At 35.0% G+C, this 13,023-nt stretch overlaps 1 protein-coding gene across 2 annotated transcripts in view; it reads right to left on the minus strand.

The window, feature by feature from the left end:
- The window catches only part of CEP85L (centrosomal protein 85 like), a 154,503-nt gene that overhangs the window by 67,197 nt on the left and 74,283 nt on the right, over positions 1-13,023 (minus strand). For both annotated transcript variants that reach the window (XM_049654252.1, XM_049654251.1), the window contains exon 4: positions 5,060-5,181. In XM_049654252.1, the coding sequence (XP_049510209.1) occupies positions 5,060-5,181 (122 nt within the window). The remainder of the gene's footprint in view (positions 1-5,059; positions 5,182-13,023) is intronic.

Raw genomic sequence — 13,023 nt, forward strand, 5'->3', positions numbered from 1 at the left:
TCAGCCAGGTCACGATCACGCGGTCTGTGAGTTCGAGCCCCACGTCAGGCTCTGGGCTGATGGCTTGGAGCCTGGAGCCTGTTTCCGATTCTGTGTCTCCCTCTCTCTCTGCCCCTCCCCCGTTCATGCTCTGTCTCTCTCTGTCCCAAAAATAAATAAAAAACGTTGAAAAAAAAATTTAAAAATAAAATCAGCTTTCACACATTTTGGGACAATATGAAATATGACCCTGGGCTTTAGTTTCGAAATATACTTCTAAATATACTTTGTTAGTATTTTTTAATTTGAAAAAAAAGAGGATGGATTGTATTAATTTTTCTTGGGCTAGTCAGAATTTTCAATTTCTCCAAAGGTGGGCCTGCCAAACAAAGCTAAGTGTATAGCTTGAAAATACTCCCAAGGTATATTAAAAGGGTTCTTACATATGTATCTGCAAATCTTAAGATTTTACAAATAATAGAGAATCAATAATAAAGAGTTATAAAGAAACAGCCTTTGTTCCTGGGAAGGAGACTCTAAATCTTTGGAGTGTTTATTATTAATGAGCCCCCCGGAAAACTCTCGTATTTATGAGAACGAGGTGACTCACAGGCTCTAGATAGCAGCTTTAGGATGGGGAGGGACTATTCACCAGAAAGCCAACCATGTTACTGGAGGTCTGTGACTCTGAGCCAATCTAACCGCCAGGGAGAGGAGGAGCCTGGTGACCGAGTTCAATCACGCAGCCAGTGATTTAATCAATTGTGCCTGCCTACACAATGAAACTCCAATAAAAATTCTGGGAACTCACCAGATTTGTAGCCAGTTGGTTAGAAGTGTGGATATTCTGGTGATGCCACCTTCAGACTGGCATCTGAAGATAGGCAGTCTTGTTGGGGACTGTGTGCCCTTAAAGCTGTGGAGTCTGATGCTAACTTAGGGTATTTAGTGTCAAAACTGAATTGCAGTACAGAAGGTGGGACTGAACTACAATATGACTCTTGGAACAACAAAAGTTTGAAAGGTGCAGATACACTGATAGCAGATTTTTTTCAACAAATAACATATAATACCATTAAATGTATTTCTTCTTCCTTATGATTTTCTTAATAACATTTTCTTTTCTCTAGTTTAAGACTACAGTATGTTATACATACAATATATGTGTTGATTGACTATGTTATCAGGAAGGCTTCAGGTCAACAGTAGGCTATTAGCACTTCGGTTTGGGGGAAGTAAACAGCTATACATGGATTTTCAACTGTGCGGAAGGATCAGAGTCCCTAACCACCACGCTGTTCAAGGTCAAATGTAAATTTAGAAATTGATTCTATAATACTATATGCTTAGGTATAAACAACCAAAATATCTTAGCTAGAAATGAACTATTAAAACTATCTAAATGTTTAAAGCAGTTGATAAAAGTAATCAAATCTTGGGGCGCCTGGGTGGCTCAGTCAGTTGAGCGACGGACTTCGGCTCAGGTCATAATCTCACGGTTTGTGAGTTCGAGGCCCGCATCAGGCTCTATGCTGACAGTTCAGAGCCTGGAGCCTGCTTCGGATTCTGTGTCTCCTTTTCTCTCTGCCTCTCCCCCACTCATGCTGTGTCTCTCTGTCTCAGAAATAAACATTAAAAAAAAAAAATTAAAAAAAAATGTAACCAAACCTCACTTCAACACCTGTGATGAAAAATAACTATTCTTGCATTATGGAGTCCCTCTCAAAGTAAAAGACATGTACTACAAATTGCCATCAATAAAATCTCACATGTTAACTGATCAAATACATAAGGATGGAGTTCCAATAATTTTTAATAACCATAGTATATACATCTAGGCCTTGCTTTAAGATTCTGATCATAAACCTTAGCATGTAAAGCAATTAAAAGGATGCTGTGATTTCAATAAAATAAGTATCCACACTACACCAAAGAATGCACTACTGATTTTTAAAAGCTTACTTATACATTTATGTGATTTTACTTCCACACACAATTAAATAGCAAATACACATATTGCAAACTATAAGTAACGATAAAATGAGAATTCCCCTCTACCCTGCCAGTGTCATTTACTAATAGCATTAACTCACTGTGTCATTGCAGAAGGTTTAAGGGTGGCCTCTCTGGATCAGTCTCAAGTACAATGACTTATCCCTAAATTTTATCTGATCAATCCAGTAGCAAAAGGTGAGCAATTATAAGAACTACTAGTATCAGTAACAGCACAGGCTAACCAGCAACCTTAACCTCTTTTCCATTAAAATGAAGTTATTTCCCCTTAATGAATGTTTGGTGAGTACCTATTATGAGTAATAAAATGTACAAGAAACAGTCTCTTCTGTGAGGGGGCTGGAGTCTACTGAGGAGAAACAAGCCCAGAAACAAAACTATTATTTGCAAATCATGTGTATGTGGCTACTATTTGCTGATGGTACCCATGCATCTGGCAGTATTAAGATTTTTAAATACATTCACTCACTGAAGCCTCATGCTCTAAAACTCGGTATAAGAAGGGAGCTGCATAGGTAAATGCGACTAAAGAAATGCGAAATTGAGCAACTTGCATTATTTTAGATTATTTCCTTAGTACCTTTCTACAGGATACAAACTTGGGAAATATATATTTTTTAATAGATTATGTTGATAATTATATGCATTTCCTACTATCATAGAATGTTTGTGCCCCACCCGAACAAAAAATTTATATATTAAATCCCAAAGCCCAATGTGATGGTATAAGGAGATTAGGGGCCTGTGGGAGATGATTAGGTCATGAGGGCAGAGTCCTCATGAATAGAATTAGTGCCTTTATAAGAGAGGCCCCAAGGAACTCCCTCACCTCTTTTACCATGTGAGGTTGCAGGAAGAAGACAGCCATCTATGAAACAGAAAGAAGACCCTCACTAGACAATGAATCTTCTACTGGTGCCTTCAACTTGGACTTCTTCGTCTCCAGAACAAGGAGAAATAAGTTTCTGTTGTTTGTAAGCCACCCAGTCTATGATATTTTATTAAAGCAGCCCAAATGAACTAAGATACCTATTAACTTATTTATACCCAGTGGAACAGTAATTACAATGGTGTTTAAAAAATAATAAAAGTCAATAGATTCTGATTGTTTTGAGGGAGAGTACACCCATATTAATAAAATTCTGAATTTCAGTCTGCTTAAAAAATATTAATTTCAAGTATGTACAGTGAATTAAATTTCTAAGTGTACAAAATATATGTCCATCAGGGTCTATAATTGCCCACTTACAAAATTTACTTGTACTAAAAATATCTAATACTTTTATACAGCCTTTTCATAAACTCAGTCAAAACTATCTTCTAGAATCTTCATTCATTTATCAAATATGCAAGTGATGTCAGACGGGCAAGGCCTCCAGAGGGAGGGTGTCAGGCCCATGGCCAAGAGGGTTCTTAGCTTTGTGTGGGAAAGAATTTAAGAGCTAGCCATTTAGAGAAAGGGGCAAAGATTTATTAAAGTGTAGAAACAAGAAAGCTGCTACTTCACAGACAACGTAGTGGTCGCTCCTCCCAGGTGAGGCAGACGGCTCCTCTTTGTCTCTAACAAAGGGTTTTACAAGTTTGTTATAAAATTAGCTAACCATACAGAAAGGAGCGTACTCTTTAACTTTGGGTTTTTCATTCACATTGGGCAGTTTGGTTTTTCCATTGTTTTACAGTTTTGGAATTACCCACAGGGAACAATTTTAAGAATGTCCAACCTACGTGGCTTTTACCGCCGGAGGGAGTGGGGTCTTGTGGTTTTCTATGAGTCAGATCTTGTGACTCTTTTTTATGACTTGCTGACCTTCAGGTTAAGAGTCAGCCTAAAATCAAAATGGCTTTACTCTGGTCAACTTGTCTCTCAAGTCTTTCTCCCCTCCTGCCTCACAAGTATCAAACATTAAGCATATACTAAGTGCCAGGATCTGTTCAAGATGTTGGGAACATAGTAGAGAAAAAAAGTTCAGATATCCGTGCTCTAGTTACCCTCCAGTAGATACTGCTTAATAATGGTAAATTCCTAAGCAAAATCTTTGCAACTTCAGCTATTAAATATACTTATCTTTTTAATATCTTTTAAGTTTTATTTATCTATTTTGGGGAAGAGAGTGTGTGTGTGAGCACACAGGTGGGGGAGGGGCAGAGAGAGAGGGAGAGAGAATCCCAAACAGGCTCTGTGCTGACAGCGCACACCCCGATGTGGGGCTTGAGCCCACAACTGTGAGATGATGACCTGAACCAAAATCAAGAGTCAGACACAACCGATTGAGCCACCCAGGCGCCCCTAAATATATTGAAAGATTTGAACTGGGATTTAATTTTAAGGCTAAAATGTCTACTACTTTATCTCAAATAAGCACATGAAAATAAGTAGTAACTAGCATTAAGAAAAAAATGTCTCCTCAATTTCCCCATTACTACACACACAGGTTTAACTAACCCTAAAGTATACATAACTTATGTAGAACTAACATACATCAAGGATAATATAATTAAAAATTAATGTTCATTGCTCAAAATAATCAGGAGACTGTCTATTAAGTACAAAAACTTTTTTTCAGAGCTTTGGTACTCAAAAATGCAACATTTCTGAACTGTCCCCCCAAATTTCCAAAATTCTTATCTGTAAGTCACTTAATTTTAAACATTCATGATTTTCATAGTTTCTTTGCCTTCATATCTAACACACACTAGTTAAAAGTATTAGCACTTTAAAGTAGCTTTCCAATTTGATAGTTTCCAAGTATAAAACACAGAGATACAGCCTGTAGCTCTGACAGTTCATTAGCATTGCAGCTAACTTTCTACATATAAAAAAAAGACAGTGGAGTTTCCAAATGAGTTACTCTAACATAAATGAAACGATGGTAGAAAACAGAAGGAACACACCAACCCTCAGTTCTGATAGGGGTTCTTTAAGGGGGTGGGATGAGGGAGGGACAGAAATGAGACAGTGTATTTGTAAGATTGTATTTCTTAAACTCTAAGTAGTAGATACCATTTGTTTTAGTAATCTACATTTCTGTGTGCCTGAAATATTTAGTAAATAAGAAAATAGACTCACCGATCAATTACAATTTCTTTCTGCCTTAGCAGTCCTTCTTTTATTTTCAGCACTGATTCCCACTTACTGAAATCCTGATAGCCAGAAGGTGAATAACTTTGACGAGAGGATCCGGTCAAAACCTGCACAAATATATTTATACTATTAGTACACTAGAAGTGTTTAAAAGAAATATTTATGTGTCATCTAATATTTTCCCAACGATTTTTATTAAAAAATGAGAAAACTCAACCGTTGTTTTTTTAAGACTGTCTGAAATCACACTTGCGAATACAACGTAACTTGAAGAATTTCAAGAAAGTTCTGAAGTAAAAGTACAAGTCTAATGAAGTAGTGACAATAGAATATTTAATCTGCCTTATTACAACACTATATACAAGATTTTATTCTCATCTTGTAGAAGCTTTCTGTAAGTGAGATATTAATCACTCACTGCCTAGGAAGAAGTACAATGAAACAATGTACCATGGTTAGACTAGACAAACATTACTGGGAAGGTTTCTACAAGGAAATAAAAACAGTATCTGTAGTATGCTGACTTCAAATTGTCATCTATCACATCACATTTAATTACATTAAAATTTCAAAAGAAAAAAGTATTTTCACAAAATAGTAAACATATTTAAAGAAAATATGACTTAAGTACATATGATTTGGGTGATTACTGGTCTCCAGTGTAAAGTACACAATTTAGAAAATATCTGCTTAGAATTGAAGAGAAATTTCAAAGATTTAAAACAAATCAATACTGATAAAAGCCAATATGACAAATACCCTCAAATTTCTGAAACAAACAGAAAGAAAACCCTAGTAAGTATGACTTAGTATAGTCAGAGATTGATTGCATCTCCTCAAAAAGATATGTTGAAGTCCTAATCCCCAAGAACCTCAAAAGGTAACCTAATTTGGAAACAGGGTCTTTACAGTAATCAAGTTAAGATGAAGTCCCCGGGGGGAGGGGGGACGCCTGGGTAGCTCAGTCAGTAAGTGTCCAACTTTGGCTCAGGTCATGATCTCACGGCTCGTGGGTTCAAGCCCCATGTCAGGCTCTGTGCTGACAGCTCAGAGCCTGGAGCCTGCTTTGGATTCTGTGTCTCCCTGTCTGCCCCTCCCCTGCTCACACTCTGTCTCTCTCTCAAAAATAAACAAACATTAAAAAAAATTTTTTTTTAAAAGATTAAGTCACTGGGGTGAGCCCTAATCCAATATGATTAGGATTGGGGAATCCAGTATGATTCCCCAAACTGTGTAATGGGGAAATTTGAACACAAATTCTATGCAAAGAGATACAGAAAGAACACCATTTGAAGATGAAAGCAGAGATTGTAGTGATGCATCTAAACGTCAGCAACATAAAAGACTGCCAGCAAGCCACTAGAACTCAGCCTGGAACAGATTCTTCTTCACAGCCCACAGAAGGAACCAACTCAGCCAACACCTTGATTTTGGACTTGTAAATTTCAGAACTGTGAGACAATAAATTTGTTGTGGACGCTACCCAGTTGTGTCCTTTGTGCAGTTCTAGGACACTAATACAATTGATAAATCAAGTAGGAACATAAATTCCTTGGCAGGATAAATAATCCTATAGAAACACTCCAAAGCAACTTTAGAAGAATTCAAACATTCAGTGACATTTTTATCCTTTGTTTTCCAAAGATGTTACTGGCAAAACCTATTTCTGAATAAACCACTAATTGTGTGACATCAACTAGTCCTATATTAACCCGTTCAATTAAGATGGTTTTCAAGTATACCAGGATAGGATGTTTCAGGCAGAAGACAGAACAAGATGAACAGACTAGGAAGGAAAGAAACCAGGAGACAACAGGGAACATAACTTTGTCAGATGAGCAGATATTTGCAGTGTAAGTGACACATAACAATATATAGCCAGGTTAGTCAGAGATCCTTCTCTGAATTTCATTCTTTCCTTTGCCTAACATACAACCCAGACTGATAATCAGCCATATGCCCTAGTAAAGATACATTAGTTGCTACAGTACTGAAGTGTTTTTACCGTGGTTGGTAACTAGCTGTTGTCCAAACCCCCAAAGGTCCTCTCCACTATCCAGGCCCTCCTCAGAACTCTCCATCATCCAACAAATGAAGAGTTACTTCTTGACATTAAAAGGGGCCTTCAATATGCTCCATCCATAAACGGCATCCTTTCTGATTGGTTGGTTCCCTGAAGTAGTCAACCCTCCAAAAATTTTCCATCTCAGAACTACCTACCAGCTTGTATTTAGTTGGCAGAACTGAAATTCAAACAGGGGCACCCCAACAAAAGAGCATGTGCTCTTAAGGAAATTGTTACACTGCTTCTACTATGGCCTAAATAAGGTATTCACAAAATATCCTATCATCACAAGAGCTGAAAACATTTTTGATAGTAACTGCTCTTAGGAGCTAAAAGAGAATTCCGCACCATAAACAATATTGCTGAAATTATGAGAAAGTCTCTACTTATTGCAACTCCATATTACTTAATGACTACCAATTTAGTGGGTTAAGTCACTTGATTAAATTTATTTTGTCAAATTATAGCTCAAACAGGAATTCATTAAAACTAGTAAAAGCTAATAAGCAAAATAAAAAACCATCTCAACAATTCCAAAACTCAATGTAAGATTTGGAAATTATCAAATTAATGATTTGGTAAGCCATTTGTGCTATAATACTAAACATTTCATTTATTTGATGACTAAAAATGAATATACACTTTACATATATATTGAGTTATATATTAATATCCTGATGCCAGTAGACAGATATTTTAAATAATGGTTTTTGTATATTGTTATCATACCTAACAAAAAAAAATCTCAGGTATAGTTTCTTCTTCCAAAGACTTAAGAAAGGTTCCTCCATTTCTGATTACCACATGTCAGGAATGACTGATACTATAATACTGAAGCTATGTTTACCTTCTATATCTTGTTCCTATTTCAATAAGACAAATGCCCACAGCTCAAAAAAGTAAAAAAAAAAAAAAAAAAAAAAAAAAAAGTAAAAACAACAACAACAACAACAACGACAAAAGCCCAGGCAAGAGATGATGAACTACTCTACTCTTGATATGTCTTCTGCTAAAGAATTTCCCTATGGCTGACAACTTCCCAATGAGAAGGCTTTTCTTGTTTTGAAACACTTCTTGGTATCAAGAAAGAGAGTAAAGAGAATGAAAAAGTAGGTTTGCAAGAGAAAAGCAAATAACAATAGTTTTGAAGAGAAAAGCAAATAATGACACTGCCTGGCTTACAGCACCTGAATCATTGGCAGAATGGACTGCTAAAGCACTTACCAAATACTTCCATGAATATACACAAAACAACATGAAAATTTATTCTTCTGATTTGTAGCTCCCTTGATCTAAACTCTTTGGAAAACAAATCAAAATTGAGCTATGAAACTGAGCAAACAGAAATAAAGGAAAAAAAAGAACAGCTTCCCTTATAACAAAGATGCATTAACATTTAAAAATTGCTAAAAGAGTAAATATTAAAAGTTTCATAATGGAGTGCCTGGCTAGCTACGCCGGTCAAGTGTCCCACTCTTGATTTTGGCTCAGGTCACGATCTCATGATTCATTAGATCAAGTCCCGTGTCAGGCTCTACGCTAACAGCGTGGAGTTTGCTTGGGATTCTCTCCCTCTCTCTCTTCCCCTCCTGCGCTCACTCTGTCTCTCAAAATAAATTTGGTACAAAATAATCCTATGCTAACTTCTGTCAGATTCTCTTTTAGCCTTGCCAAGACTGAAGTCTGAACTGCTTCAAGTTATTTTCATCAGTTGTATGGTGACAGATGGTAACTGGACATAATGGTGACCATTTCATAGCATATACAAATATCAAATCATTATGTTATACACCTGAAACTAATATAATGTTAAATGTCAATTATACCTCATTTTTTAAAAAATGTAACAAAGAATTACCAAATCAGCAGCATGATAGTCTTCCTTACTGAACCTTAACTCTAACTCATAAAAGATTAAAAAGAAGAACAAAATCTGACACACAACTAAATGTTATAGGTAAACTTAAAAGCAATTTTTAAATTTCATTAGTTGTTCCTTTTCTTTAATAGTAAAGCATTGTTTATATTCTATGCAAAATCATAAAGGTACAGGGGTGCCTGGGGGGCTCAATCAGTTAAGTGTCTGATTCTTGATTTTGGCTCAGGTCATGAGATCAAGCCCCAGTTTTAAATATTTGTAGTCTCATATATATACTACACATATACAATATGAGCCCCGTGTCAGGACAAGCTCATGCTTGTGCTCTCTCTCAATATAAATGAATGAATGAGTGAATGAATGAATGAATGAAATGAAATGAAATAAATTTTTAAAACATCATAAAGGTACAATGGCTGCCTTGCTAGTTGAGACTTCACAATATGATTTTTTTACAAAATCTTTTAAAACTCTACTTCAGGTCGAATTTTATAACTTTGTTTAATATGGTTTTATTATATAATGATATGACCTTGTTATAAAAGCCTTAGATGAAAAAAGTCTCCATAATTGTCATTTTTAATGATAGGCATATATAAACAAAATATTTTATGACATAGGAAAATTATATGAAATTTAAAAATCAGGGCTCATAATTAAAGTTTTATTGGAACATAGCCATGTTCATTCTTTTATATATTATCTATGGCTGCTTTCCCCATCAAAGTTGGGTAGTTGCAAAAGAGACTGCATCTCTCTCTCTCTCTCTCATATATATGCAAAGAATACTTTAAACTGTATTTAACAGTTTTTACTGTTAAATAGTTAATACATTAAACTACTGTTTAATAGTTAAACAGTAAATACATTAAACTACTGTTAAATAGTTAAAACAGTTAAAATACTGTTTTTACTGTATTTAAAGTATATACAGCATATCAATAAATCTAAAATTTTACATGAAATTGCAAACTTTTTGAGAAAATAACAATTACCAAAAGTGAGTCTACTACTTATTACATCAGGTAGTAATTTTATAGGTAGTTTCTACCTAAATGTTAAGAAAAGATAAAACAGTACAAGAGAAAAATTTTTGAGAAACACAGTAAGGGAAGGTTTGAAGAATAATAATAAAGCATGTTATAAACTAAGAAGATTTAAAATACACTTCGCAGCAAATGCAGAAATTCACATTAAAACAGTACCACCATTTTAAAAACACACTTCCAAATAATACATAGGTTGACTGAATGAAATTGAAAATATATCAGAATTTGTGAGATGTAGCTAACACAGGACCAAGAAAAGAATTTATAGCACTAAATCATTAAATTAGAGAAATGGTCTCAACTCAGTGATCTAAACTCCCATCTTCAGAAACTACAAAATATACGCCAAAGAAACCAGATGGAAGAAAACAAGGGTAAGAACAGAAATCCACTAGGTTTTTTTTGTTTTTTGTGTTTTTTTTAACATTCATTTTTGAGAGACGGAGTGTGAATAAGGGAGGGGCAGAGAGAGATGGAGACCCAGAAACTAAAGCAGGCTCCAGGCTCTGAGCTGTCAGCACAGAGTCAAACTCATGAACTGCAAGATCATGACCTGAGCTGAAACAGACACTTAACTGATTGAATCACCCAGAAGCCCAGAAATCCACTAGGTTTAAAACATGAAAACAAATACACAAAAGTCAATGGGGCCAAAAAAATGCAAATTCTTTCAATAAAATTGACAAAACTGGCTAGACGGAAAAAGAAAAAAGGGAGAAGATGCAAATGACCAATATTAGGAATGAAACAAAAGATATCACTACAGATCCGGTAGATATGAAGAAAAAAAAAAACGGGAATTATTAGGAGGAACTCTACACACACAAATTGAACCACCAGTGAAATGGGCAAACTTCTCAAAGAGTACAAACTATCAAAATGCATCCAGTATGAACTGGATCATTGAATAGCTCTGAAACTATAAGAGTAATTGAATGTAGAGATTAAAAACAACAACAAAACTCCTGAAAAAAGAAATCTCTAGGCAAACAGTTTCATTGTAGAATTCCACTGAACATTTAAAGAATTAACACCAATCTTCCACAAACTCAGAAGAGTGAACATTTCCCCACGCATTTTATGAGATCGGCAATATTACTCTGATATCAAAGCCAGAGAAAACAGGAAAAAGAAAACTACAGATCATCATCCCTCATAAACATAAATATAAAAATTCTTAACAAAATCAATTAAAATAGACATATGGATAATATGACCTAGGTTTACCACAGGAATGCAACTTACCACGTTAATAGAATAATTTTTAAAACCTACTAAAATAACTTTACCAAGGTTGCACAATTCAAGAGCAACATAAAAATAATCATAATTCTATGTGTCGCATGTAAACAATTACAAATTTAATTTTTTTAATATAATTTATATCCATGAGATAAAAACTTTAACAATACACATGGCAAGATCTGTACATTGAAAACTATAAAATATCACTAAAACATTATGAAAAACTATTTTTTAAAAAAGAGAGATGTACTTCACTATTAAGATATCATTTGTCTCTACACTGATTTATAGATTAATCACAAACCAAATTAAAATCCAAGCAGATGTTTTAGAAGTTGACAAACTGATTCTAAAATTTCTGTGGAAATTTAAGAAAGTTAAGAGCTTACAATATTTGATTTCAAGACTTATTATTATAAAGCTGCAATATTCATGAGGGTGTGGTATTAACATAAAAATAGATGAATGGAACAGAATAAAGATCTACAACAGACCTACCCATAATGGTCAACTGATCTTTTTTCCTTTTGTTTAATTAAATTTTTGAGATAATTATAGATACACATACAGTTATAAGAAATAATGCAGTGAGCTCCCATGTATACTTACCCAGCTTCTCTAATGGTAATGTTTTGCAAAACTCTATCACCACCAGAATATTGACACAGCCAAGATGCAAAACATTTCCATCACCACAAAAGAATTCTTCTCATTGGCCTTCACCCCCCCACCAGTTTTATACAGATTTAACCTACACAACGTTAAATAACATTAATATATTATTATTTATTATAAAACATTAAATATTATTATTTAAATATTATTTAACATTGTGTACATTGTGTAGGTTTAAGACATACAACTGCTGAATTGATAATGACCCCAATAGAGTTAGCTAACACCTTCACCACCTAACAAAATTACTATGTTTGTTTTTCCTTGTGGGGAGAACATTTAAGATCTACTCTTTTGGTACATTTCAAGTACATCATACAGTATTATTAAGTATAATAACCATGCTGTACATCAAATTTCCAGACTTAATTTCTCTTATAATTTTTTAGTCTATACTTTTTTTTCCAATATATGAAATTTATTGTCAAATTGGTTTCCATACAACACCCAGTGCTCATCTCAAAAGGTGCTCTCCTCAATACCCATCACCCACCCTCCCCTCCCTCCCACCCCCCCATCAACCCTCAGTTTGTTCTCAGTTTTTAAGAGTCTCTTATGCTTTGGCTCTCTCCCACTCTAACCTCTTTTTTTTTTTTTTTTCCTTCCCCTCCCCCATGGGTTTCTGTTAAGTTTCTCAGGATCCACCTAAGAGTGAAAACCTATGGTATCTGTCTTTTTCTGTATGACTTATTTTACTTAGCATAACACTCTCCAGTTCCATCCACGTTGCTACAAAGGGCCATATTTCATTCTTTCTCATTGCCACATAGTACTCCATTGTGTATATAAACCACAATTTCTTTATCCATTCATCAGTTGATGGACATTTAGGCTCTTTCCATAATTTGGCTATTGTTGAGAGTGCTGCTATAAACATTGGGGTACAAGTGCCCCTATGCATCAGTACTCCTGTATCCCTTGGGTAAATTCCTAGCAGTGCTATTGCTGGGTCATAGGGTAGGTCTATTTTTAACTTTTTGAGGAACCTCCACACTGTTTTCCAGAGTGGCTGCACCAATTTGCATTCCCACCAACA

The sequence above is a fragment of the Panthera uncia genome, assembly GCF_023721935.1.
Source record: "Panthera uncia isolate 11264 chromosome B2 unlocalized genomic scaffold, Puncia_PCG_1.0 HiC_scaffold_24, whole genome shotgun sequence".
Taxonomy (NCBI): domain Eukaryota; kingdom Metazoa; phylum Chordata; class Mammalia; order Carnivora; family Felidae; genus Panthera; species Panthera uncia.